We start from the raw sequence: 25933 nt of genomic DNA, 5'->3' as shown, positions 1-25933 counted from the left end.
GGTGGGTGGCTTTCACTCCAGAAGACAGACTCTCAGGACACTGTCTATGCTTTCTTGAGTAACAAAATCTGTAAATATACCTTTGCTAGTGCCTGGAAGTTAGTTACTAAGAAGGAGGTAAAAGGCAATTTCGATAACACCTTTTCCAGAAAGTAACATCTTCTCCAGGATACATCCAGGAAGGACCCCACACTAAGTGCTTAGGCAGAACTTGGACACTGCGGGTATATCACTCTATTTTTTCTTTTCCTCAATACATTCATCATAATCGTCTTTTGATGGGTCAAGAGCATGGTGATCTAATATTATCTATTCATTCTGCGAAGCCTCAACATACCTCTCAATCGGTACATCCAACTTTAAAAGGATGTAAGCTCCATTTTCCTAGTAACAACCTCATTTCTATTCTTCAGCTGAGACCCTTTGTCTGACCGCCATGGTGGCTGATTGTATGAGACCTCTGAATTTACAATTTTGATATTCAGTCTTTGTGCCCTGGACAAGTTAAGGTACAAACAGGAAGAAAAGGCTGATGGAGGTAAAAGACAAATCCACACGTTGATATTATGTGACAAACAAAGTGAACAAAATCGTCTCAAAAGCTTTGGTTTACATGGATGCTGAAGTAGTCTTGGGATGTAGCAATCTGGACGAGACCACATCTTTTCACTTTCATCCTGACATGATGAAGTAGTCACAGAACAAAAGCCTGTAGAATGGGACAAGCTGCAGACTTCGAATGATATACAAGTTAGGCAATGATTACATGTTGAGCATAAGTACACTTGCAGAATTGATGCAGTTTTGGAAACGTGGTGTCATAAACAACATAACTTTCATCGCGATGTACCCAACATCAAGCTTCTTACATGACAGTGGCAAAAAACTGTTAGACAACTTCGAACTTTAGAAAATTTCTGCCATGATGCATTTGGATTATGCAATGATCTTCTATACTCCTATGCCTCTTCCACACAGTTATTATTAAAATTCCTCTTTTTTTTTTTCCCTAGATGAAAATGTGTTAAACGGATACAGGGGATAAGAAAAAAAAAAAGAAAGAAAAAAGAAGAACAAGTATTTTACACAGAATGACCAAAAATTGTAGACTCTAAAGCCCTTCTCTGCAGAATACTCTCAGAAAGTAAGGAACTGTGCCTCCAGTCCATATCCTTGAACAATTTTTCAAACATACCCATGTCCTAAAGATTTGTTTTCAATTATTAAAAAAATGTTTTTAAGTGTAGTTCTCAGGGGTAGAGCTGATGCCCCATGTCAGGATTTCCACTAGCATCCTGGATTGCACATTCCATAGAAGAGCATAAAGTGCTGTAGCATCGTGGGTTTTTAATTTAATTTGGAACTTCTTCACCCTTCCCATAATTATTTTTATTCTTATTTTTACCTTGTAGCTCCTATATTCTTGTAATGGCACATAAGAAGGTGCTTAAAGGTCTTCTTGAAGGTAGCATTGCAGAGCGCATAACAAGCAGGGTTGATGGTGCTGTTGATATAACAGAGCCAGTAGCCTATGGTCCACACAGTGTTAGGGATGCAGGATGTGCAGAAGCTGTTGATGAGCACCATCACATTGTATGGGGTCCAGGTGATGATGAAGGCCAGGAGGATGGCTAAAATAGTCCTTGTCACTTTTTTCTCTCTAGAGGGGGGTGGTTTCTTTTTGGCTGGCTGCTTTGTCATCTTGACTATTTTCCGGGCTACGCTATTCTGCTTCTCCTCCCCGTTCGTGCCTACGATCTCCACGGTGGTGTTGGTAGGGGCGCAGCAGTCTCCCTTTGGGGACTTTGTGACTATCTTGATGCATGTCAGCTTGGAGTTCTCCACTTTGAGATGGTCTTGGGAGGCAGAAGCCTGTTTGGCATCTTTGGTAGCTTCATCCTCTTTCAAGTTGGAGGCTACCACACTGACAGAGGTGGAGTCGTTGGAGCTCTCCTTCTCTGCTTGAACACAGTTATCAGTCACAGTCTCCTCACTGGGTTTTCCATTTTGAATTTTGCTGTGCTCCAAACCATCTCCACTGGTCGGGATGTTGTTATTGTTTGGTTTCACTATTTTACCTTGGACAAGGCTGGGGGAAACTGTATCTTGGTTTTGTGCAGCTTCCTTTTTCGCCTTCTTTATCCTGCTCTTACTGGCTCGAGAGATTTGCCAGTAAAGGACAGTCATGATGATAACAGGCAAATAGAAGGCTGCAATGGCAGTGCCAAAAGTGACAGCAGGGTTGGAAAAAAACTGGATGTAACAGTCCCCATCTGGGACAGTCCTTCCTCCCACAATGAATTGCCAGAAGAGAATTGCAGGGGCCCAGAGGATGAAGGAGAGAACCCAGGCAGCTGCAATCATCATGCCTGCCATCTTAGTGGTCCGCTTCACGGGGTATGTCAGAGGCTTGGTGACACAAAAGTATCTGTCAAAGCTGATAATGAGGAGGTTCATTACAGAGGCATTGCTGGCCACGTAGTCGAGAGCCAGCCAGAGGTCACACACCACAGGCCCCAAGGGCCAGTAGCCTATCACAGTGTAGAGGGTGTACAGGTTCATTGAAAAGATGCCGATGATCAAGTCAGCGCAGGCCAAGCTGAACAGGAAATAGTTGTTCACAGTCTGGAGGTGCCTGTTGACTTTGATCGACACCATGACCAGGATGTTCCCAATTATGGTGACTAGACTGAGAGACCCTGCTACCAGGACGATGAAGACCACCTCAACAGTTTTATAGGGGCTTTCCAAAGCCATCACATTTTCAGTGGAAGAGTTTATGTACGTTGAGTTATTCATTGCTGTTCTGCTAACAAGATACCCAGTTACCACTTAAACCTGCAGAGAAAGAAAAGAAAATAGTTACCATCAGGAAATTAGTCTCTTTGACTTTAAGAAATGGATCCCAGAAGAACTACTTGGAAAGAGTTTAAAGATAGAAGATGTATTCAGAAAAGCCAGTCAGCTTTGGCTAATGAAAACACCTTACAACATATAATATCCATTTATGAATCACATAACAATAGGCTACCTCTAAATAGGTAAGAAAGACACACAGTTGAAGCTAAATCTATATTTTTAAGTTCTCAGATGATTTTTTTTCCTCTTTATTCTTTTTTAAAGCTAATATTGACTTGAATATTTTTGAATTCAATCTGCGTATTGTTTTCTTTCTTACTGACTGTTCGTTTCAAACTCTAATCCAAATAAAAAAGTCCAGACCTGAGGGTATGACATTCTTATAAGGCAGAGTAATGCTGTGATTTACTGGGAGCCAGATCACACGAAGGCAACTTCTGTTTCCATCTTTCCTTCATGTTCCACTTGGGCATTCTTCTGTGAGATTTATGGAACAAGCAAGCTTGTGTCATGTCTCCCCCTAATTTTCTGACCCTACAGTCCCTTTTTTTGGTCAATACATGCAAAGACTTTGGCCCTGTATGAAACTAATTAGTCTGGTAATAAACAAAAAAAGGAAGGCCTGTTGAAGTCAACAGAATAAGTAAACTCACCTCAGTTGAGCATCTGGCTATCTAGTTAGATGCATACATTTTTTATTTTATTTTTTTTCAATTTCAGTGAGATTAAAGTTATTTTTTACATACTTTTGAATATTTGTACCTGAAAAAGGCATTGTTGTTTTTTTGAATTTTTTAAACGTGATGAGATTATGCTTGCTAGATGCTTGTTTGGTGCTTGCTTTCTTGTACAATTCTCATTATTTTTCAAATCACAGTATTTTTAATCTGTATCACATGAAGCTACAACAAAAGGTCCATGGAAATGGGTAACAGGGTAATGATAAATAAAGAAAAAGACAAAAATCAGTTCTGTTTATACACAGAATTCTTTTTGTGTCCTGCATAGCCTACCAGCAGTACTCAATAAATTATAATTAAACTACTAGCAATATACGACTGATAGAAGACTAAGAAAATGGCACATGCTTTTGCCTTCAGGATATATACTATTCTTTTTGTGCATCTCCTGGAATTCAATAAAATGCACTGGAATTGTACAGCCCGTCTCTGAGTGCTCATTGCTTATGAGCTGTGCTCAAGGGATTATTGAGGCATAAAGGCCAGATGTGACAGAGAAGTTAGATTTTTTTCTAATTAAAGTATTCTCCTTTCTTTCCTCAACCATAAGGCATCACTTTTTTAAAAAAGGGCTTCTAGATATGATGGTACAATTGAAGGAAGACAAAAAAATCATTTAGGTTGGCTCCTTTATACACCCAGGGTTAAAGAACTCTCTTCTGGTCCCTCTGACTAACCTGCTGATGCACAGACATACACAGTCCATGTCACTCCAAAGGAGCAATGCATTTTTACTGCCATTTCAGAACTGTGGTTTGGTTGTTTTACTGGTTTTTTTTCGAGATGAAAAAGAAAGAAGATGATGCAAAATGTCAGCATAGCGGCAAAAACCCTTCTGACCTCCCAGGAAAATAAGCAAGTCTGTCTCCATGGAAAAGTCAAAACGCTATACCAGGGTAAAGGTTTTCTTTTCTGTCTGTAATCTTGTAATTTATACATAAAGAAATACAACTGGCAGAATGTGGGACTCATGCATTTGCCTTTGCTTTCAAAAACAGCTAAGATTTTTTTGTCAATTCCACGTTGAAGTGAATAGAGGAACATAAGGCTACATATACATTTTTTTCCCTGCTATCTGTTCACAGGTATATCCCTAGAATCCTTGGGATCAGGGTCAAGAGAACAAAACAGGGAAGAGGAATTCTTCAGTTAAATCTGTGCTTTGTACAGTAAGAATAAGCTGAATGGAATGTAACAAAAAAAATTTATACTCTGTGCAAAAAAATAGACAGGACACCTATAATATATAGGACTGTTGTTTCAGCATTTCACACTGTATTTTTCTCCCAGAGTTTCACAAATGAGCTGCTGGTTATCCTGTTAGATGTGTCAGATATCAATTTTTGGGACAAGCTAAGAACTTCTCCCAACCAGATTTGTTTATGAACATTCTTAACAGAATGCATTTTTAGTGAAAAAAAACAAAATAACACATAGAAATGTACTGATTTAAAAACAAATGCAGCTGAAAAGTCTTTGTGATCCAGGGCTCTGCAGCTACCTCTGGTGACAGAGAGTGAGTGGGGGAGCAAAATGGAATTAAGTGAGAGAGGATCAGAGCTGAAAAAATTGTGCTTTATGATAGAAAACAAGCGTTTCTCTTCAATTTATTTTTGACAAAATGTTCTGAAGTTCATTTCATTCCACTGAAAAACAATAATTTGTTTTAGAAACTGGAAACTTGTGAAACCAAATTACCATCTCCCAGCTAACTTTATTCCTAGGTCTTTACAGGTGAAATTTTTACCCACTTGCACTGTAAATATTTGTAATTCAATATAAGTTCTCTTGATTTTGTTATCTGGGATGGGGGTAGTGAGATGAAAGCTAAAGTCTAATTTTACTTGCTGGTAATAGGAGGAATTCAGTGTGTTAATGTGAATGGAAGCAAAGCAGAGGAGTCCCTTGCCCAGTGATCTCTAGTTGCACAAAACTTTCCTGCCATAAGAAGGCTGCTAGTTCTGGATTGCAAATTACATTGACAATTACAGATTTCTTAGGTATGGAAAAACATATCTCCTATTGCTAATTCCAGTAAAAACTTCCTTTGCTTGCATCAATGCCATTGTAAAGTGACCCATGTGCTGTGTATCTTGACAAGAAGGCAAAGGACCAGAGAAACGTTCAGTTTCAACTGACATTTATTGTTGCTGCAGATAATACCACCCTTATTGGAGCAGAGACAGCGGTGTGCATGTTTCCTAAATCAAGACACCCTGAAATCTTCTGGACTCTTTCCTGTTGGCTCCAGCAGGGCTTGAATCAGGCATGTAGAGAGGCTTCTGTTTCTTATTGTGGTCGCTTGCTGCCTTGGTAGAGGACTGCCTGTGGACTGCTTTTGGTTTTTGTCATGCCACAGAGCCCATCTCTCCTGCTGGAGAGGCAGTTGTTATGGGAGCAGATGTTATTCATCAGGCAGAGTTACGGGGCAGAGGCACTTCAAGGTAATATGACCTCCTGCATGAGAAATACCAGATCTTATTCTTGAACAAACAGAGCTCTCCTCTGCAAGCCCATGGGTGTTTGTGTGAGTTGCACAATATGGCACTGACTCCCATGGGCTTCTATAATTTATCCTGCTATACTAAGTGCATTCTTGCTAAACAGAGAATACCCAGAAAAGGCAAGGAATGTCTCTTGTGACCTGAAAAGCAACCAAGTTCCTTTTCTGAAATATATTTCAAAATATATATGACTCTGTGGAATGGAAACACCATAATCATCACATGGAAAATGTTCAAAGCCAAGAAAGCCACATATAAAATAATTCACTGTTTTATATTTGATATGTACTTGGGAAATATTTCCAGTGCAGTTGTTTCTCCCTCTGAAGAATTAATAGTACTGAGAATCATTCCCATCTTTTGACTAGGTGATGGTTTGGGGCAGAACTGGGGGGTTTGGTAGACGATATGGTGCATACACTGTTGGCCTGATGTGATCCCGGGTCTTTTTGCAGTGAACAGTTGACAGGAAGAAGCAGAGCACGTGTGGGTTGACTTGGACCCCCAATACCACCCACTAGGAGAAACCTAGTCCAGGCTGCCACAAGCTGAAGTAAATCTTCTCAGAGCATGCTGGCGGCCACAGTATGCCTTGTTTTCCTTCATTTACCTCCCTAGCAGTTGTGTTGAACAGAGAAACAGGTCTGATGAGTGAAGTCTTTAAGCTGGTTCACTGTAAAAGGGAACTGCAGTGGGTGTGAGGAAAAAAAATGTTGCTATTGAGGCTGTTCATCCTATTCTGTTGCAGGCACTGAGGAGGAGGCCAGCAGAAATGGGAGGTAAAGGAGGAGGGACAAGGACTACATATCACCCTTAGGATCATGATCTTCAAACAGCAGGTACTTAAATACTACATCCTGCTGGATGTGCTTTCCACTTACCCTGACAGGAACGCACCTCTTTGGTGCAGGTGAATCTTATACCAATAATTGTGATTTTAAATTTAAAATATATCTCCAACATCTGTCACAAAAGAGACTATAGAAATGTTGTGCATATTGAATAAAGTGGCTGATACACCACGCCTGTCAAAGTTTGTTAGACAAATCCTTCCTCTGTATTGTCCTTATTGACAAGTTAAATTTGGTAAGGATTTAATGTCTTCTTTGAATTCTCTGAAATCATATGAAGGTCAAGACATGAAAGAGGCAACTAATGATCTGTACCTGAAAGTTATATTTGTGATTTAAATGGGATTATCCAGGAATCTCTGTGTCTTTCCACTGTGAGCACTTCTCAACATCCAACTCTCAAGCAAAAGTAAGATACACTTTAACTTCCCCTCTTTGATCTAGTTCCTCTTCAGCCAACACCTATGTCAAATAGATTTGATTTCTGCTCTAGCAATAGTGGATCTTTTTTCCTGAACTGATTTTTATCCTGAACTGCACTGGTTTTGATTCTAAATTTCTTCCTGCCATCATTTAAACCCACAGTGTGAAAGTGAAAAGAGAGAAACAAAATCCCTAAGCCTGTGAAAAATATCCTAAATCCATCAGTCAGAATTTGTTATGGACTTTAAGAGAGAATATAGATAGAATCTAGGCTCTTGATAAAAATATATTTCAGAAAATTTCCAAACACCTGAAGACTAAAATCTTCACCACACGGATTACTTTCTGCAATCCTTTGAAACTAGAAACATCTTTGCAAATTGTTGGTGTCTCAGTATAGTCCATTCTCTTTATTTTCATGCACTTTTGTTTATCTTAATCAACAGATTTCCTACAAAAAAAGATATCCTGTGGGCCTGCCTGGATCTACTTTTTCCCATCTCATTGTGAAGGATATGTAAGAGCAAAATAAAAAATTTCTGTACGTATCTTGAAACAATAAATAGATCAGAGTCAAGAACATTAAAAAAGCAAACTAACACTGTGCCTCTAACAGCAATTGAAATAAATCAGAAATAAAAATACTCTCCCAAAAGCAGCAGGGGACTGTACATGAGTGGGTGTCAGTGCTGGCATCAACACTGCTGCCTCAGTGCTATTGTTAGGGTCTGAGGATTTGTACAGCTATTTACTACATCTTGCTTACTGCTGTTCTTATAGTCTAATAATCTCTCTGGTTTCAGGAAATAATAACAACAACAACAAAGCAGTTTTTCGTCAAAGATCTGGATAATTATTTCTAATATATTGGTACTGTTGCTATTTCTGTTACTGTTGTTGTGCTGATAGTCATCCATTGCTACTAGGGCACTTAATTTATTATCTTCCTGTAAGTATAGTTTTGGCTGCAGATATGCCTTTGTGTTTCAGGACCTGTGTATTTAAGAGAGAATTTGCATTCTGTCTTTATAGCATCTGATATCATTGCAAGCTAAATTCTGCTTCTTAATGCATTGGGAAAACCTGAAAATTATATTTAATAGGCATAGTTTAATCTAACTGGGTTTGATCCACAAAAAGGAATTTTTTCCTCATGGAGTAGAGAAGATACTTTCACTCACATGCCTCCTACTCTTGTTACGGTTATCTATAAAACACCCTTGGCCAAAAATCAGCAAGAAAATAGCCAAGTCATTTGGTTAAGTTATGGCAAGGTTTTCCTCTCCATTTTGATAGAACTATATGATATAGTTGCCCATATGATAAAAATTACTGAAAACTTTGGTCCATATTATTCCTTCTGAGTCCCACCTGCACTACTGTGCACCTCAGCCTGTCAGAGGTACTTACATACAAGAGGGAATTTGCAGAATGGTAGTTGTAAGTCAGAGGGTTTCACCACTACACTTCAGGTTAAAAAAATAGTTAAGGATGCTCTTACTGTTTAAAGTTGGAACAGAATAACTTTTTTTTTTTTTGTTTTGTTTTGTTTCTGGTTTTTTTTTCAGGTAAACTGTGAAATGGGTCTAGTTACTAAGATGAAAAGAATTTTTTTTATCCAGAAATCAGACTAAAAAGTAAATTTTAGTCTACGGAGTACGAAAAGCAAAATGGAGCTCTTATTGAAGCATCTCACAGCTTTCTCTAGAGGGTTGGGTTAAATGGAGAGGATCTCCATCTAGAGGCACAGATAGGCAGCTACCACATAAAACAGACATTTCCAGAAAATTTAGATACTTACTTATCTCCTAGGTGGAGGAGCCACACATTTTATTGCAATTTATGTTTTAGTATAATTAGTGAGCAGAGATAAATTTGATGAAAATCTGAAACCATTGCATCTAAATATTATTACAGCAAGCAGTCTGAATGAAAAGGCACAGTTAGACTGGGGCAGCCACTGCACAGAAACATGTTTAGGCCTGAGCTTATCCCCTGCAGCCACAATTATTGAGTCATCGCTTTGGACATGATCCAACTCAAACTGTTGTTTCAGTGTATGTTGTAAATGGGTCAGAAGAGTGGCTTGATGTCATCAAAAGGTAAAAAACTAGTGACTGGGTCATGCCATGAACATATTTCATCAGTGGACCTATACTGATTTCCACTTGCAGAAGTTACAGGATAACTAGAAAAAGGAGATGAAAGCAACAGATTTCAGTAAGTCACTTCTCTTTTCCTCCTTGTGCTGCACTGTTGTTGCTGGAAGTTGGCTGAAGCTTCTCACACCAGTCAACTGAAACAAGACAATTTTTGTTTGGCTATAATTACCTACTTCAAGCGTTTTAGATAAAATACTCCTACTAGAACTCAGACTAAAATTAAACCTATCCTCAGCCATGAGAAAGGTTACCTCAGCATAAGAGTTATTAAAGTTTCTGTTAAGGTTGAATTGAAGATCATTAGATTCAAGGATAAATTCTCTAAAGGAAGAGCGTGGTGAGAGTTAAGTGCTCCCTCTGCAGCCCAGCACGGATTGGAGGCACAGGATTTCATTATCCTCATATCAGCCATCACACCTGTGCTATTAAAGAGAAAAACCTTATGAGAACTCCTCAATGTCCCTGAGTGACAAGTGGTGAAGCTAGTGAAAGAGGAGAGGGAAGGCTGACTGAAACCAACCAGAATTTATTCTTACCTGAAGGCAGTGCATAAGAGTAATGCATGTCTCATTTAGAACATGTGTAGGTAGAACTCAAAAAAATCCCCCCCAAAAAGAAGCAAACAAACAATCTTCCCAAAACAAAACAACAAAAATCCTCAAGCAATCAACAACCAAACTCATACTCTTTCTGTTTTTTTCCTGGCTTTAATTATTATTTTTCTGCAAGGACATGAAGGAATATTGGTCATGAAAAAATAACAGAGAACTACAACACAGTACAGGGAAGGCCTCTCAAAGAACCACTGATTAACCCCCTCAGCCTGACAGTGAGTCCAGAAAAGATGCTGTGACATTTCAGTGAATCTCTGCAAATCCCTCCAAGTCATGGAGGTCCTTTTGGGACCTTGAATAAACCCATGAAGGCTCTCTCAGTTCTTCAGAGATTTTGCAGCCTTCAATAGGGCCTCTGACAGGAATATCAACATACTGAGGGCCCAAAGAGACTCTTACTGAAGTTAAAGAAAATCTTTCCTTTTCCCTTGGTTGTAAATGGTGTCAGTTCGTTGCTTTTACCAGGGATTTTCTTATTCACTCACTTATGATCAATTATGATCAGATTCACTGGTGATATGTTTGGATGATACTCTAATCGATTTTGGACAGTACACAGTTTCTTCACTCAGCAAATGCTTTTAAAATTCTTTTAAACCCATCATGGTCAATCTCCCAGGAAGTTCTCAAGAGCCTGAAAATCTAGTCTGTTCTGCTTCTGTGTCAATTAATTTTGGGGATTTTTACACATCTTCCATCTTACTTAACAGCTTACCAAAGATGTAGATTAAAAGCATAGAGAAGAACGCCGACTTGGATATAAAAGGAAATTACTCAAATTCTTTACAAGCATCTAAGCATATATTGAACAGAAGTTCAAACTTGTTTCTGAGAGGGCAGCTAAATCTTTTTTATGCCTGTATTACTGTAGGCTGCATTTGAGGCAGTGATAGTGAAATACTGGAAGAATTTGTACCAGAAAGGAGTGACACCTCAATTCCCAATTCAGAATCTATATTTCCAAGCTCATTCTGCAGTCTGAGAAAAGTTTGTGAAAGATGGAAAAGATGGAAGCAAATATTGGAATGGAACAAAATATTTATAAAAACATTTAAAATTTCAAATTAAGTGTTTTCTACAGCTAATTATAAATATATAACGATCACAGCTATGAATGTTTACTGTGGGTCTGTATGAACATCTTCCCTTTTGTGAACAGAGAACCTCAAAGATTTCATTTTCCTTGCCAAAGAAAGGAAATATTTATTTATCAGTTTTTTATAGATACTACATTATTGTATGTTTTCTAAGTCTCTGACTGTGCTGTGTTTCACTGAATGACTGATACCTACTTTAATTACATAGATTATAGCTGCAGACTAACTACTTTTCAACTCCATTACAGGTTTAAGAAATCTGTGTCTAAATCTGGCTCTAGTGTGTGGGTCCAGATATTGGTCTCAACATGCTGCAACTAACCTTAAAAAGGAAAACAACCTTAGCTTTGCATATGAATAATTCACTATGTCATTAAAAGAAGCCCTTATCCTACATTAAAAAATAATATAAGGTTTAAAAAGGTTAACTTAATTACTAGAAATTGGGGGACTTGTCTCTGAGCATGTAACTTCTGTAAAAATAATACTCAGCATCACTGGGCCAGGAAGACTAAAATTCCTAAGAAAATACTCTAAAGCTGTCTACTAATTTTGATTTTTTAGGAGACATTGCAAAGTTTGCTCACACCAAACTCTGACCTCTCTTGAATAGCTGCAAAAATAAAATGTTGGGAACATTTGAAATGTAAGGTTTCAGAAGGGCTAAACCAGATTATTTGAAGCCAAAACTACTGAAAGCCTGAGGAGCTTTAACTAGCATGGGATAGAGAATAGCAGACCATTATTTTATGCACAGTTCTGCACTTTGCCAACCAATCTTGTCACTTTAGCAATGAAGTCTACGTGATACAAAACTTCCACAGAATGATTGTGATGAATACACTTGATGTCTCTTATACATTTTATTCTAAGTCAAAAGTGAGTTTTTAATTAAAAGAAGCAAACAGGTTGATTTCGAAATTCAGAGACTGTGACGTTATATTTTACCACATCAGAACCTCTTACATGTCATGGCAGAAGCACCACATCAGCTTCAGCACAACTGTTTCTAGAATGACTCAATTTGCAGGAAGCCAGTTCTTCTCCCATTTCTGGTGTTGAGGACCTCAAAATCTTTTTATTAATGTTCTGAAATTCCACAATTATGGTGTACATTACTCTCTCCCTACCTTTGGCAGGCTTGTCTGTTATTGTCTGCAAGTTTGCTGTTTCTGCTTCTACATCTGAGATGACCTTTCCACAGCAATAATGTTTAGGGAGAAAAACATTACTAACTAATATATTTTGTTTTCTGAAGTTCCACTTTACATTGTTCCTCTGCAGTGTCACCTACATGGTCCACTACTCTGAATCTAAATCCATCTTTACATAACAACTCCTTAATTTGGGACTTCATGGTAAAGCAAACGTATGGAAAGTAAAATTAAATCTAGATAGGAATACTGTCTACTAACGTACCTAGGGAACAATCTCCTCCATCAATCTTCTGAGTCCCTGAAGTGTCCTGTCTGAGAATAAATCCCTCCCACTGTGCCATGCAACAACAACAGAATCACTCAGCAGTGATTGCTGCATTGCAACGTGCCTCCATACAGCACAAACCTGTTTGATGAGCACAAATACATGCCAAAAGAAAGACATATAAGGATGTGTGGGGCAAGAGAAAAGAATAAATGGGTGAAAATAAGAGGGAGGAAATGGGGACAAGAGTGAGGTGTGAATGAAAAAGAAGTTAATGAGAAGAAAGCAAGAGTAGCTACAAGAGAAAGAGTTCTGGGAGAGCATTCACCTGGATCTTCAAATTGTCGCCCCTTAATGCCTGTTTTCAGTAGAAATTCCTCACTGACCCCAATTTCAGTACCTGTCTGTATTTCCCCTTACAGCCCACAGAGAGACTGACCAGCATTTCTTTATGCCTTGCTCATTGAACGGTATTGTGGAAACACTGATGTGACTTGAAGTTCTGAAATTTAACCTCTGATGGTCATTCAAACATTTAATTTCTTAAATCTATTGCCATTCACTGAGACTTGGCTTCCATAATCCCTTTAAAGAAGAGAATAGAAATGATTTTTTTTAAAAATGTATCCTTTTCTTTTTGTAATCAAGAATTCCAGTATCTAATATTTGTATAGAGATGATTTTTCCCCCAGTATATTGATTTTGTTGTTTTCTGTGCTATTATATATACTGCGGACATGAACTTATTTCCACCTTTTCCTATCATTCTTTTCTTGTTGAGTTCTGCACCAAAACCATGACCTTGGGTCTGGGACCATTAACAACGCATTCCACAAAGGGTCTGCCTCCAAAAGGTATGAGATTTTGATAAACAAGTGGGATTCAGATTTTTATCTCTGGGTGAAGCTGGCATTTATCATAGGGTTTCTATATTTGTGCTCGTCATCCCTGGGGATGAGTATGATGTTCAAAAACATAATGGAAAAAAATTACATAAAGTAAACAGCAAAAGGAAACTGTGACTGAACTTGGGGGACCCCTGGAGTGAGGGGTCTCATCTGAACTGGCTGAGGCACAGTTCAGTGCTGTGAAACAGCCTCAGCTCTCCATGAAGTCACGTTGCAGGGATTCGAGTTGTCTTTCCCCTGCTCTTGGCTGTCTTACTAAGTGCTGCTTTAGCATCTTCTCTCCCTAAAAGCGACACTTTTTCCTCAGATATTTGCAGCAGCTTTGTTTTCAGACCTGATCTGTAACCTACAGGTTTGGGACAGAACCACGTCACTCTTCCCACTTATTGATTTCCCTTTTCATTTTACCTTACTGCCTAGTGTAACACCTGTTATCCTTCAGCCTCTCTGGTCTCTCTCATCTTGTTCACCAAATCTCTGCTATTCAGAGCAGTCTTCTGGCTATCCTTTTTCCTTAGGTCACACTGTATTGTTTTTCTCATCTTGTTGTCTAACAGTTATTCCCTTTGCTGGCAATGCTCAGCTCCCATTTCTCTGAGCACTTTAAACTGCAGGAAGACAAAAAGGATTCCTGCAGTCTCAAATAAATCTCCTGAGGGGTCTGGCAGGAAGCGATGCTGTAATGGCACACTATGGTGCTGCCCTACCACTAGAAATGAATATTGGGTGAGGCTGATCACTGACTCTACCAGACAACTTACAGAAATAGTCCTAACCTTCAACACCTTTTCTCTGAAGTTTGTAAGAAACTGATACATCGTCACTGACTGTTCCGAAATGATGAGAGACAATTTTTGCTCCATGTTTGAGAATTATCAGTGGGGCACAGTATCTTCTATACAATAGCCCTTATGTAAGAGAAGTAATGAATATTGCTTTGGATGAGAAATGCAGAAGACTCAAAACTGGAAAATCAGGAGACATAACTAATCAAGACTGAAGTATTCTGCTAAACTCTGTGTTTGATTATGAAGTGAATCAGATCCATCTGAGCAGGAATTGTTCTAGACAGTATGAGACAGTAGTTTGTGAGAGTGGTTTGAAGGGACAACCTTACAACAACAGAGAAGTGGCAGCATATTTTTATCAATACAAAAGTATCCAGTAGTAACAGAGCAATAGCCGGAATAGAAGACGGTAACATTACCTAAACAATTAATATTTTATACAGAATTTATGTGTGTGTTCAATAATTTCTTCATCAGCTAGTTACAACACAATCACTGCATACAGTGGAAGTGAGAAAACCCAAGTGGGAAGGTAGACCCAAGATGGGAGGTGATTTTGCCCTGCTAAAGTTTATGGTTCTCTGCAGCTCTCAGAGTTTGAGGCTGAACAAAGCCTCAGTAACACCACGCTGATTTGCAGATGTCATGTACCCCAGTCATATACTCCTTGTGATACTCTTTGAGAAATCTATGGCTCAAAGGCGCATTTCACAGCTCCTTGCTCTCAGTCACTCACACTATAAGCCTGTGACTTCAAAGAGACATCTGAAAGGAAATGTTTGGAACAAAAAAAGGAAAAAAAAAAAAGAAAAAGATTGTCTGCTTGTCCTTTTATTTTTTTTTCCTGTTCATGATATAACAGGCTTAAGATGCTTTGGTATAACTGCTTCTCAGTGGGCTATTTTTCCCTTCTTACTCTACAAAAAACACAAAAAGAAATCGGCAGTGAGGAAGAAAACAGCTGTGTGATCCCAATCCAGGTGCTTTCATCTTAGAGGGGGCTTGTCAAAGAGCAGGCAAGTGACTTTCCATCTCTAAGCAGGCTCCTTGAGTTGAGCTGGAATGATGTCCAAGATAGTGATTTTCAGAGGTTTTCATATTAGAAGTTAAAGCAGTAGCACATGCTAAGGCATATACTGCTCCCTGCTGCAGATCCAGTCAGAGTAAACAAGAAAAATCTCTGAGGGTTGGTGGTGCCCTTTCAGGCTGTAGGCAAATCACTAAGGTGACATTTTCTCTTGTTTCTTAGTGTAAATGAGGTTCAGTTCTAAATTTAATACTTTTTAAGACTTTAAACATGTTATCCATAAATAACATCAATGTCCTCCACACATGAAGTCCTGAATGTCTTTCACGAAGTTTCTAAAGTGTTAGGGTGGGTTTTTGTGGGGTTTTGTTTTCTTTTTGTTTCAGTCTGTGATATGCAATGCGATCATATTGAATGTCTGAAGCACGGAACAACACTGGATAATTAAAATGCAGACACTCTTGTTTGTAAAAAGACATAGTGGAGGGATTTGTCGTTAGGTTAATGTTTAACCTCTTAATCTTTCTAATGTTGTGGTTGGAAAATGCCTTTGAAATTTAATTATCCACTTCTGTACATTTACCACTTTGCAAATGAGCATTTAAAAATGTCATTTCTCTTTACAGAGATCTGTAATAATTTTGTATCCACTCATAACAATGCTTGTCACCCTAAGCAAATGCTGCCCAACCCACCATGCCACTGACAGCAGTATTTATTGTCTTCCTACTTGTCTAAGGTTTGCATATATCAGACCATGTAATTTAAGGAATTTTGTGCTTTCTCCTTTACCCTACCATATGTTAGAAGCATTTCAAATCTTAGTAGATTATGGTTTTGCATCTAAATAAAGAGCCTTTTAGTAACCCAAGTAGTAAAAATCTCAATAACTAATTGGAGATGGGTGACATTGTCCTGCGAAGAGACTTATTCCAGAAAATGGTCTAAATTATTAATGTTTTGATAAATAGGAATAAACTCAGAAGGTAACTTATTCTGGTTTCTACATAAGATATGGGTCTATTAGTATATTCCCTATATTTTCATATCAGTTTCTCAAATGTTTGGAAGAGCAGATAATGATTTTTGATTTTCTTTTAATAGAGGGTACTGCGGTGGGTCTGCTGTGTTTGAAAACTCTTGCCTTGGTGACTGTCCAGTGCAACAGAAAGTTGAAAACTGTATTGGTTTAACTGTATGGTAAGGATGGCCACTGTGGGAGTAGATGGCAAGGAAATATTTATCAAAACACTGTCCAACTGTATCCAACACTCTGTCTCATAATATCAGCTAACATGATCCAGGCTGACCACTATTGTCAGCTGGGTGGTCAGTGGAGAATGACAGCACAATTAGGTCAAAAAAACATGGATATCTTCCCACTTCTCATACTCCCACATACAGGAGTAAGAGAGTCATGGGGACTCTATGCTGAGACAGAAAGGAAAGTGAAAAGTGGCAACATCACCGCTTCTTTTTCATCAAGAATCTTACTTATGCTTCTAAGACCTGACACAAGGGATGTCTCAGTTATCCACACAGGCTGTAAAACAGCACAGGATAAAAGAATGTAAGGATTGTGGAAAAATACAGGACAATTCCTTACCTACATCCTGCACAGAAGTGTATTAATTCTTTCTTTCATTATCTCCAGGGTAGGTATTGCAAAGGCAAAATCAATTTAGGTCAATGATAGCACACTGACATTGCATCACCTTTGCAAAGAAGATCAAACATCCAAAAGATGACATTCAGAAATAATACAATTATATCTGATAAGAAGAAAAATGTCTTTTCTAGCTACTCCTGCTGGAGTCATTTAATAAATTCATATTCCATACTTCTGAACAATCTGTTTAGAATTGAACATAGTAACACAGTTTCATAGCTATTTTCAGGTACAGGTACAGCAGAGAGCTTAAGAGAACAGAACTCTTACACTTTTTCTGGGAGGATCTCTTCTTGCTGCCTTGTAGTCTTCAGAGGTGAAGGGTGTTTGTTGCTCTGCATCAGTGGACTGGTTTAGTGCTCCAGATAGTGAGTCTGATGCAATTTGCCTTGTACTAAGCAGAGTCAATATTACTTAAACTCCCATGTAAATACACATGGACTTCAAACACAATTTAAGTTTCAGACATTCTAGCAAATTTGTCATGAACCTGCTGCACATGAACTGTGATACCTTCTGTTCTTTCAATACTGGGAAATGGGGATGTTTGAGAATAAGTAAATGGTAAGTAAGTGGTAATGCAGCCTGTTCTAGTATTTGGCTGAGGATAAAGATAATGCATTAAAAAGAGGAAAAGCATATAGGTTTCCTAGTTTCTCTTTTTAAATCTCGTGAGGCACATTGTGCTTCTTTGATCAGAAAGTGGTTCAGTTTACCATGTCTGTTAGGGTCAGTACAAAAATAAAGCTTATGTAGTAAATTTGGATGAGTGAGACAAAAGTTTTGGGTTTGCAAGGCTCTATACAGGAAGTGAAAAAATACATTTGAGATTTTTCTCTTTCCAAAAAGAAAGTTCATAAAGTTGTTTCAAGATTTATAAGCAAACTGACAAAGGTAGTAGGATTAAGGATGGGGAATGCTAAGTAGTTTAGTGCTTAATTTTAGACAAAAAAATTTGCTAGAATGTTCATATATGACTTTCTGAAGTTTATGAATAAGTTTTAGTTGAGGTTGTTTCTGGAGCAGCTGAGAACTGCCAAGCACAGCAGGGTCCTTACCCTGTCTGAAACCATGTACCATAACCAAATTATTGATTTGGGAATAATGGTGTTTAAAACAGGTAAATTATAAAATCATGACAAAGGTATATGGAGAGATCTTCTGGTCACAAAAACAGCTGCAAATTCTCTTAAATTAAGTTTAATTACAGCTCTTAAAAGCATTCATTACTTGTCTATTGAGCATTTTTTTTAGATTCGACTTTTTGTACAGTTTCGCTTTGGTTATTACTAATGTTGGGCAACAGTTACCCTCCAAGATGTCCTTCACTTTCTATTTTCACTATGGCAAACATATGGTCTGCACATAAGTAGGCAATTTTAAACAGGTACCTGTGAGGAACTTTCAGTATAACCCAACCAGCAGAGACAGCAAAGCAGCACAGCCCACAGCCCATCTCCTGCTACTTTGAGAATACTCAGAAGACACCTGTGTGCCTTTTTCTCTTGCAGGACACATGTAGGAAGGCTGCAAACAAAAAGAAAATGCATCTCGGTGTCAGATATCTCTGGAATCTGCTCTTTCACACAGTGGGAAAATTCTCTTTTGCATTGTACATGTGATCCTACTCAGCTCAGCTGATACCATGTAATTCAGTATTATTTCCTCTATTTTAAGGAATAGAGTTGAGTGTTTTCCTTCCTTTTACAACCTGGATGCTTTATTCCTATTGTGTTGTCTTGGTTATTTCCTTTTGTTTTCCTATTTTTATTCAAGGAGATGTTATATCAGTGATGGTGACAGCAGCTACTCCAGAAAACACAGAAGTTTGTTAGAGCTAATAGCTATTCAAGCAATCATTTTTCCTGCTTCCTTAAAATGAATCTGTTCTGAAACAGATAGAAAATCAAAATCTCATAATGCCTGCAAAGCATAATCTCTCCTTCTCCATATGAGCATGTATGGAATACATATTTATGCTCCATTGTAGTTTTACTTCCTATCCTTTTTGTTCTTTGCTAATATATTTCTCAATATGGTTGATCTGCATTGCATTTTTTCCTCTAGCTTCTTGTCATGGTGTACACAAGGGCTTTGGACAAAGGACAGTAAATCCAATATAATCCAAATTATATGTGCTAATCAACAGTAACCGGTACTTCTATCAGAAAGCGCACACCCATTGAATGTACCGTGCCTTCCACGTTTCTTCTTCTATATTGTTTGGTTTTGAGATTCACAGCATTAATCCGAACTCCCTCTGTAACTAACAGAGCTATCTATTCATCACAAAAATACACAGATACTATTTGCTTGTATTAAATTCACTTTATCAGCTCTGCAGACATGCTACTTTTGTGCACATTTATATTTTTAAGAATTAAATATCAGGCTTCTCATGAAAACAGGAATCACTGGGAGGGTATTACAGAATGTTCATGTAGTGAGTTGTGAAATTCCATACATCAGCATTGGCACTGGAAGCCTGATTTGGAGAGTGCTGAGAACAGGGGTCTGCTGTGTAAGATACATTACTCATCCAAACTCCCATTTCAGAGTCTGAAATCTCATGGTAAATTGCTCTGAAAAAAAATCAATAGGTCAAAAGCCCTGTGTATGCCAATGGCAAAACTTCTGTTGCTTTTGGTAGGCTTGTGAGTTTTCTGTAAAATAGGAAAAAAGCAGGATTGGTGTCTGGGGACTAGTCCCAGTTTATTGTGTTATTGGATCCAGAATCATATTCTGCTTTTCCCTGCTGTAAGCTGTCCTGGGATCACACTTGCTATTCATCACTTAGGAGAAAAGTCTATCTTCAATGCCTGTTTGTAACATTTAGAGTGCCCAACCAAGCGTTTCCTCCTTCTGAAGGACAACATTTCTCTTTTATCCCCTTAACACAGGGTCATGCAATGCTACCCGGGGCTGTGACTGTTGCCAGGTTATTGGTACACATAATATTTTGGGGAAAAATAATCTGCAAAGTATAACATTGGGTTCAGAGTTGGAGTTCAATGGGTTTCTGAGAATCCCAGAGCCATAGATACAGTCTGCTTTGAAGACTTTTTTTCCAGGTGTTTTTACTGGACAGCACTTCCCTACTTTTAAGCACCTGCTGCAGTTCACCCATTCTGTTTGTGCACAAATGGATCTCCATGTATATAACTATTTTAAATTCATAAAGTAACATGGAACCTTAACTGATAAAAGTACTTTGTAAATGACAGAGACCAGCAGCAGCATCATAACAAGGAGCATAATAATAGTACTATGAAGAACACAATAAGCAGCAGAACGACTAAGGAATAAAATCCCATCATTGTCGTTCACCTAGTCTATGGGGGAGATGTGCATAACAGGCATTCCTTTATAAATTAGAAGTTAAAACTGTGAAAAGAGCTGTAGGGAGAAGAACTTCTGGGATGGCATAGCATAGCATAGCATGGCATGGCATGGTGTGGGTTGGAGGAGGTCCTGACAAAGATGAGGTTCTCACAGTACAAACGGAGAGGAAATAAATTGTATGACTGCGATGGACAACTGTTTCCCTAAACAAAATAAGATAGATCTAAACTATCACCATTTTTACTCAAGTCTTGTCACTGGAAGGAACACGAAGGAACAAATAAATAACAAATAGCAAACCAAATCGAAATCCCCTACATTTGCACTCTCACCTCCTAAAACCCAAAAACTATGTTCCCTGAAGTAGAAACATTAGTACAAGATTCAGACTTTTCTGTAGCTCCTTTATGCCACTCCTGTGGTGTAAGGTAATGGAAAAGCTTCCAGACAACTGAATATTTTCCCCCTGCTGGAAAATCCCTGGGTGGCTTAGACCCAACATTTAAACCACTTAAAAATGTGAAGAACTTCAAGATACCACGGGTGGCCACATCTAACAGTTTAACACAAAGGCCACTAATTAAAGCTCTCTCTGTATAAAAGCAAATGAAAAAAGCAGTGCTAGATATATATGTCTCCCTCTCACAAAAAATCAATGGAGACTACAGGACATTTCTCAGAGAACTGTTGGATGGAAGATTGTTGTTTCAATTCAGTCACCGAACTCACACAGAGTGACTGCAGTGATGCAGCATTCCCAGGGGCAACTGGGCTCTGTCTGCAAGACTGGAGGTAAGAATCACCACTGGAATAAATATGGTGTTTCCTCCTTCCACTCACATTGCTTTCTGCCCTGATTCTCCTAAGAGTTACAGTTGCAGCAGCAGTGGCAATTATCACTGGGCAATGAGTTTGGACAACTCCTTATTTCACTCAGAAGGTATGGCCAAGGAGGACTGTGTCTGGCAGGTCAGAAGTATCTGTAATATAGCAAGGATTTCTAATTTTAAAAAATGCTTTTGTCCAGTAACTGATGCATCTTGGAAAGCCCAAGATCAGTGATAGAGAATATAGTATTTGATAGCCTGAAGCGTGTGGCCTGTGAGAGAAGGTTGAGGGATATGGGGGTGTTTAGCCTGAAGGAGAGATGGCTCTGGTAGCAGCTGCCAAAAACCCACAGGATATCGACTGAGAAGATGGAACCAGTCTTTTTATAGTGGTGTGTGGTGGGAGGATGAAAGAAATCAGACATAGGAGTTTGATGATATTTAAGGAAAAGAAAATCACTACAAGGACATCAAAGCAGTGGACACAGAGATTGCATACAGGTTCCATCCTTGAGAGTTTTTCAGGCCACAATGGATAAAACTCTGAGCAACCTGGTGTGAGCTTGACACTGACCCTCCTTTGAGTATGAAATTGGAGTGGAGACCTCCTGAGGCCCTATCCACATGAGTTATTCTGTGCTTCTGTGGATATATGATTATAGCATAGGCCATGAAGTTTGCAGGTACTCTGAATCAGGAAAGTAGGAACATATGTACCTTTATTTAATATGAAGTCAGACATGATGAAAGCACATTGATTGTGCAGAAAGTAGTCTGGGAGTCTGGCAAAAGCATACTAAAGAGAAAAAGAAATCAGCATAATGCAGATCCTTGGCTTCCTACTCAGAGTAAGTCAGCATCTGATCTACTCTAGAATTAACTGCCCCAAAATTTGCCCAAGGGGAGTCACCTGTAGTCTGCAATGTGGGGTGTCTGCTGCTTCCAAAGAGCTGAAGCTAAGAGATGGTTTTATTTCTATCCTTGCCCTACCACAAGTTCACATACCTGTTGTAATGAATCAAATAAGAAGGTCCCAAACTCTGTACTTTCTTTCATGCAGGTGCTACCTTGTGCATAAGCCAGAGTAATGACTGTTTTAGGAGGCCCTAGCAGACTCATGGAATAGTAGTGAACGGGATCACACAGCAGTAGGCCTTTCTATTTTGATTACATGATATGTATCTTTTCCCTCCCCTCTGAATTGCTTTTACCAGCAACAATGACAGCTGTCCATCTCTGGTCCCAGGCATGCAGAACTTGAAGGAGCAGCTGCTTCCTCTCTGAGCATAATAGCCCTGACATGAATGGAGTCTGCAATGATGATTCAGCTTAGATTCATTTTCCAGTGTAAAGGCTCAGCATAGAGGCATCAAGGATGTCAACCACATACAGTTCAAACACAAAAGCTTGCAGGAATGTAGCCAGGCTCATTGGGTTATCATTTCAGCTGTTAACATGGATGTTCTGGTTTTCATTCATCGTTGAAGAGGATGAGGGTATACAGAGTCACTCCATTTGAAGAATAGTCCAAAAATGATATTGATGTTTAGTGAATAGTTACCTCCATAATTAGTCCAGCTCTAATTACAATGCAGCCAGATCAGCGTTCTCATTTTTTACTGTTATTATAATATCAGAAATATACTTTGCAAAATACTTGAGAATGAAAAAAAGTAAGAGGATATGTCAGGGCAGAACCATTACACTAGAAGTAGTGATGATACTACACATAACACATAGCTTTGAAGGAATAAGGATTTTGATGTAAAAACAATGACTTAGATTGAACTTGTCTGGAATCAATGTCTGTTCCTGAAAAATGTGGGCGCAGCACATCACCATTGACCCCAAAGGCACCCCTGGCACCTAGAGGTGCTATTGCTTTTGGCAGTCTATTCCTCTATTTCAGTCTCCTCTCTATCCATTTTTTCTCTTTTTCCTGCTCCAAGTTCATCTTGCAAGTCAGAGCTGAAAGATCTACAAGGGCATAAGTGATCTCTCACATCAGAGCAATGCCAGGCACAATAGACATGCCAAGACACTAGATCTAGTATATAACTTCATGGCATGCCACAGTTCAAGGTATGGAAGGGAGCTGGAGGTTTTTTTATCTTTTCATTTGCTTGTTTGTTTACAGACAGGTCATGCAGTGAAATGGGCAAAGACTGAGTTCATTTTTAGCACATTTCTACACAAAAGCAGTTCTTGCTGGGAAGTGGTGGGATTTTGGGGCACATCACTAATGGCAGGCATTTCCTTGTACACAGACAGAGCTTTTGCTAAGGGAGAACTACAACAATGCTCCAAGAGAAAGGAAAAAGCAGGGTCTGACAAAGGAGTAAAGAAAGATAAGAGGATTCATTTAATGCAGTAGTGCTGAGCTAAAACCTGGATCAAAGCTTTGAAATGATACCATAAAGTTGGTGGGAACCTGGTAGAACTGGCCCAAATGAGACTGCTAAATAATAAGTGACTCATGCTTATAATTCCCTCTCTCTTTCATCTTTATGTGCTAAGGTAAGTGAACCTTTATTCCATATTGCTACATTCAATGAAACTGTAAATAATCAAGTGTTGAGCTCCAGCTGTAATAATAAAAACTGACAAGAGCCTGGCAGGTTTTCAGTATTTTCCCTAAAAATAGCAAGAAAAAACACCACTTTCAACTGCCATCACCTTCTTTATATATTAAACTACTCTGGATAGAAATAATATCGTCATTTCTTATATATTATTGCCTAACAGATACCAGCTAGACTGTGTCACCATAACCACCTCTCTTTTGCTGTAAAAGATCTATCAGTGAATCCAGTTAAAGAAAAACTCCCAGAAATATCTCTACATTCTGACTCATTAATTCTTCCTTTTCCCTAACTGGTCCTCTGATGCCATTTGAAATGAAACTGCTGCAAATATTCCAAAGACATTTGCTTCCCTAAAGATTGTTTGTTGCATACCACAGTGTTTTCCATCATCTGTATCCACTAAGCTGTGCACCATCTCTCTCTCTCTCTGTTCTGTCATTTGTCGTCCTCCCTGGAGATTAGCAAAGATAAGTTATTTAGGTTTTGATGACTCCACAGGGCTGCTTTCAAAGTGGCATTTTTTTCACAGTCATTTTTTCTACTTGGAGAAAATATCTTTCCTTCTGGAACAAACTTCTGAAAAACTTCTGATGTTTGCTTCTCCTTTTAATCTTTATCTCCAATTTTGTATACATTCAGGAAATAAAAGTGCCAGTTTTGAGATCTGAAGTGCTATGATGCTTAGAAGGCATTTAAGGTCAGTCTTGTCAAAAGGTTACCCTTTTTTGGATTCAGAGCAAGTCCCCTATATTTGGCTGCTTCTCCTGCAAACATTTGTACAAACTTTCTGAATGCTCTCTGAATCCAGAAAAAGACTCTATCAGCAGCTGCTGCAGTTTGTCACTTGTAAGTGCTCAGTGCTGTGTCTCCAGCTCGTCCTCCACTGTTAGTGCCCCAGTGAGGTAAGGTAGATTTTTGCAAAATGACACTTGTGTCCCAAATTTGTTGTGCTCTTGGATCATGCCAGCCCTGTTTGAACACTCTTTCTGTTACTGAAATAAGTAAGCTAAAGCCACCAGGTACCTGAAGAAATCTATCACCTGTAGCCCTCTCAGTTATCTGAAAGCATGTACAGCAGTGCAAGTGGTGTTCTCTGATCGTTGACCCTTAGATCATTGTCACATCAGTGAAGACATGCCTAGTAGAAAACTACTTGGCTATTTTTTCCTGCCACCTCTTCTAGCATTTCATGTATTTTGTGAGCAGGGGCTCTATCATGCCTTGCTCTTCTGCTGTTACTCAGCAGTCTGCCAGGCTCTGTTAGGATTCCTCAACAACTTCATTGTCAGCATTCACACTTTCTACTACTTGATATGTCAGGAGATTGCCTTGTTGAAGTGATCATTAACCTGAACAGTTTATGAATACCACAGATGTAATTATTTCTATGCTTATTCACTTATTTGATATATTTTCAGGGTCTCAAGAATTGCTCCAGATGGTCATCAATTCCCGTTATGTAATCTAAAAAAATATTTTATTGTTGAACAGAAAACTCCCTAAACTCATTGTCTAAAAATCTCCTTTACGATGCTCAGATTATTTCATTCCTTTACAACCTCATAAATACTTGAAATAGCACTTTAAGGTATACTTGAAATGGAGAAGCTCATAGCTTTAAAAAAAGTCACAGTTATCACATTCCTTGCAAGAAATTGCACACTATGGTAACTAATTTGAATCCTGTGAAAAAAGTCAAAGTATGGGTGTCCACAGTAGTATAATTTTTTAATTATTATTTCTTTTTATTTCCTGGCATATCTGATAATAACCAAGAGAAACCTGAACAGTTTTCTGCAAGTTACTATTAACAATACTGGATAGGAAAAGCCTTGCAGATATCATGGTATCATGACAATGGCCTTGTCATATGCCAGCGTGCAGTTCAATACCTGGCTTCTAGTGGTGGTTAATGGTTTACTGATAAATTACTAGAAAATGAAGAAAGTACGGAGGAGAGAGTTTTCATAGCCAAAGCAGCTGATATTTAAGAGTGGAACCTAAGTTAGCAGCCTCATCTTCAGCTCTTCAAAGAATGAAGACAGGGAAGATTTTTTACAGTCATTTGGCTTTTCAGACCTCTGAATTAGGCTCCTGAAATCTTTCTCTCTGCTC

At 38.6% G+C, this 25933-nt stretch overlaps 1 protein-coding gene across 5 annotated transcripts in view; it reads right to left on the bottom strand.

Annotated features, from left to right (window-relative positions):
• Window positions 1-25933, bottom strand: part of CHRM2 (cholinergic receptor muscarinic 2) — a 95077-nt gene that overhangs the window by 1990 nt on the left and 67154 nt on the right. For 2 of the 5 annotated variants that reach the window (XM_039383239.1, XM_039383240.1), the window contains exon 2: window positions 1406-2838. In XM_039383239.1, coding sequence (XP_039239173.1) covers window positions 1406-2799 — 1394 coding nt within the window. In that variant the 5' untranslated portion in view covers window positions 2800-2838. Of the gene's footprint in view, window positions 1-337; window positions 2839-17334; window positions 17459-18455; window positions 18552-25933 lie in introns of those variants that run through there. The other 3 variants (XM_027743843.2, XM_039383241.1, XR_005564271.1) reach the window with 3 other exon arrangements.

Source organism: Pipra filicauda, unplaced genomic scaffold, assembly GCF_003945595.2.
Source record: "Pipra filicauda isolate LSUMZ 115617 unplaced genomic scaffold, ASM394559v2 scaffold2_size9829703_pilon, whole genome shotgun sequence".
Taxonomy (NCBI): Eukaryota; Metazoa; Chordata; class Aves; order Passeriformes; family Pipridae; genus Pipra; species Pipra filicauda.
The sequence above is the reverse complement of the archived record's forward strand: the minus strand, read 5'-3'. Positions and strand labels throughout refer to the sequence as shown.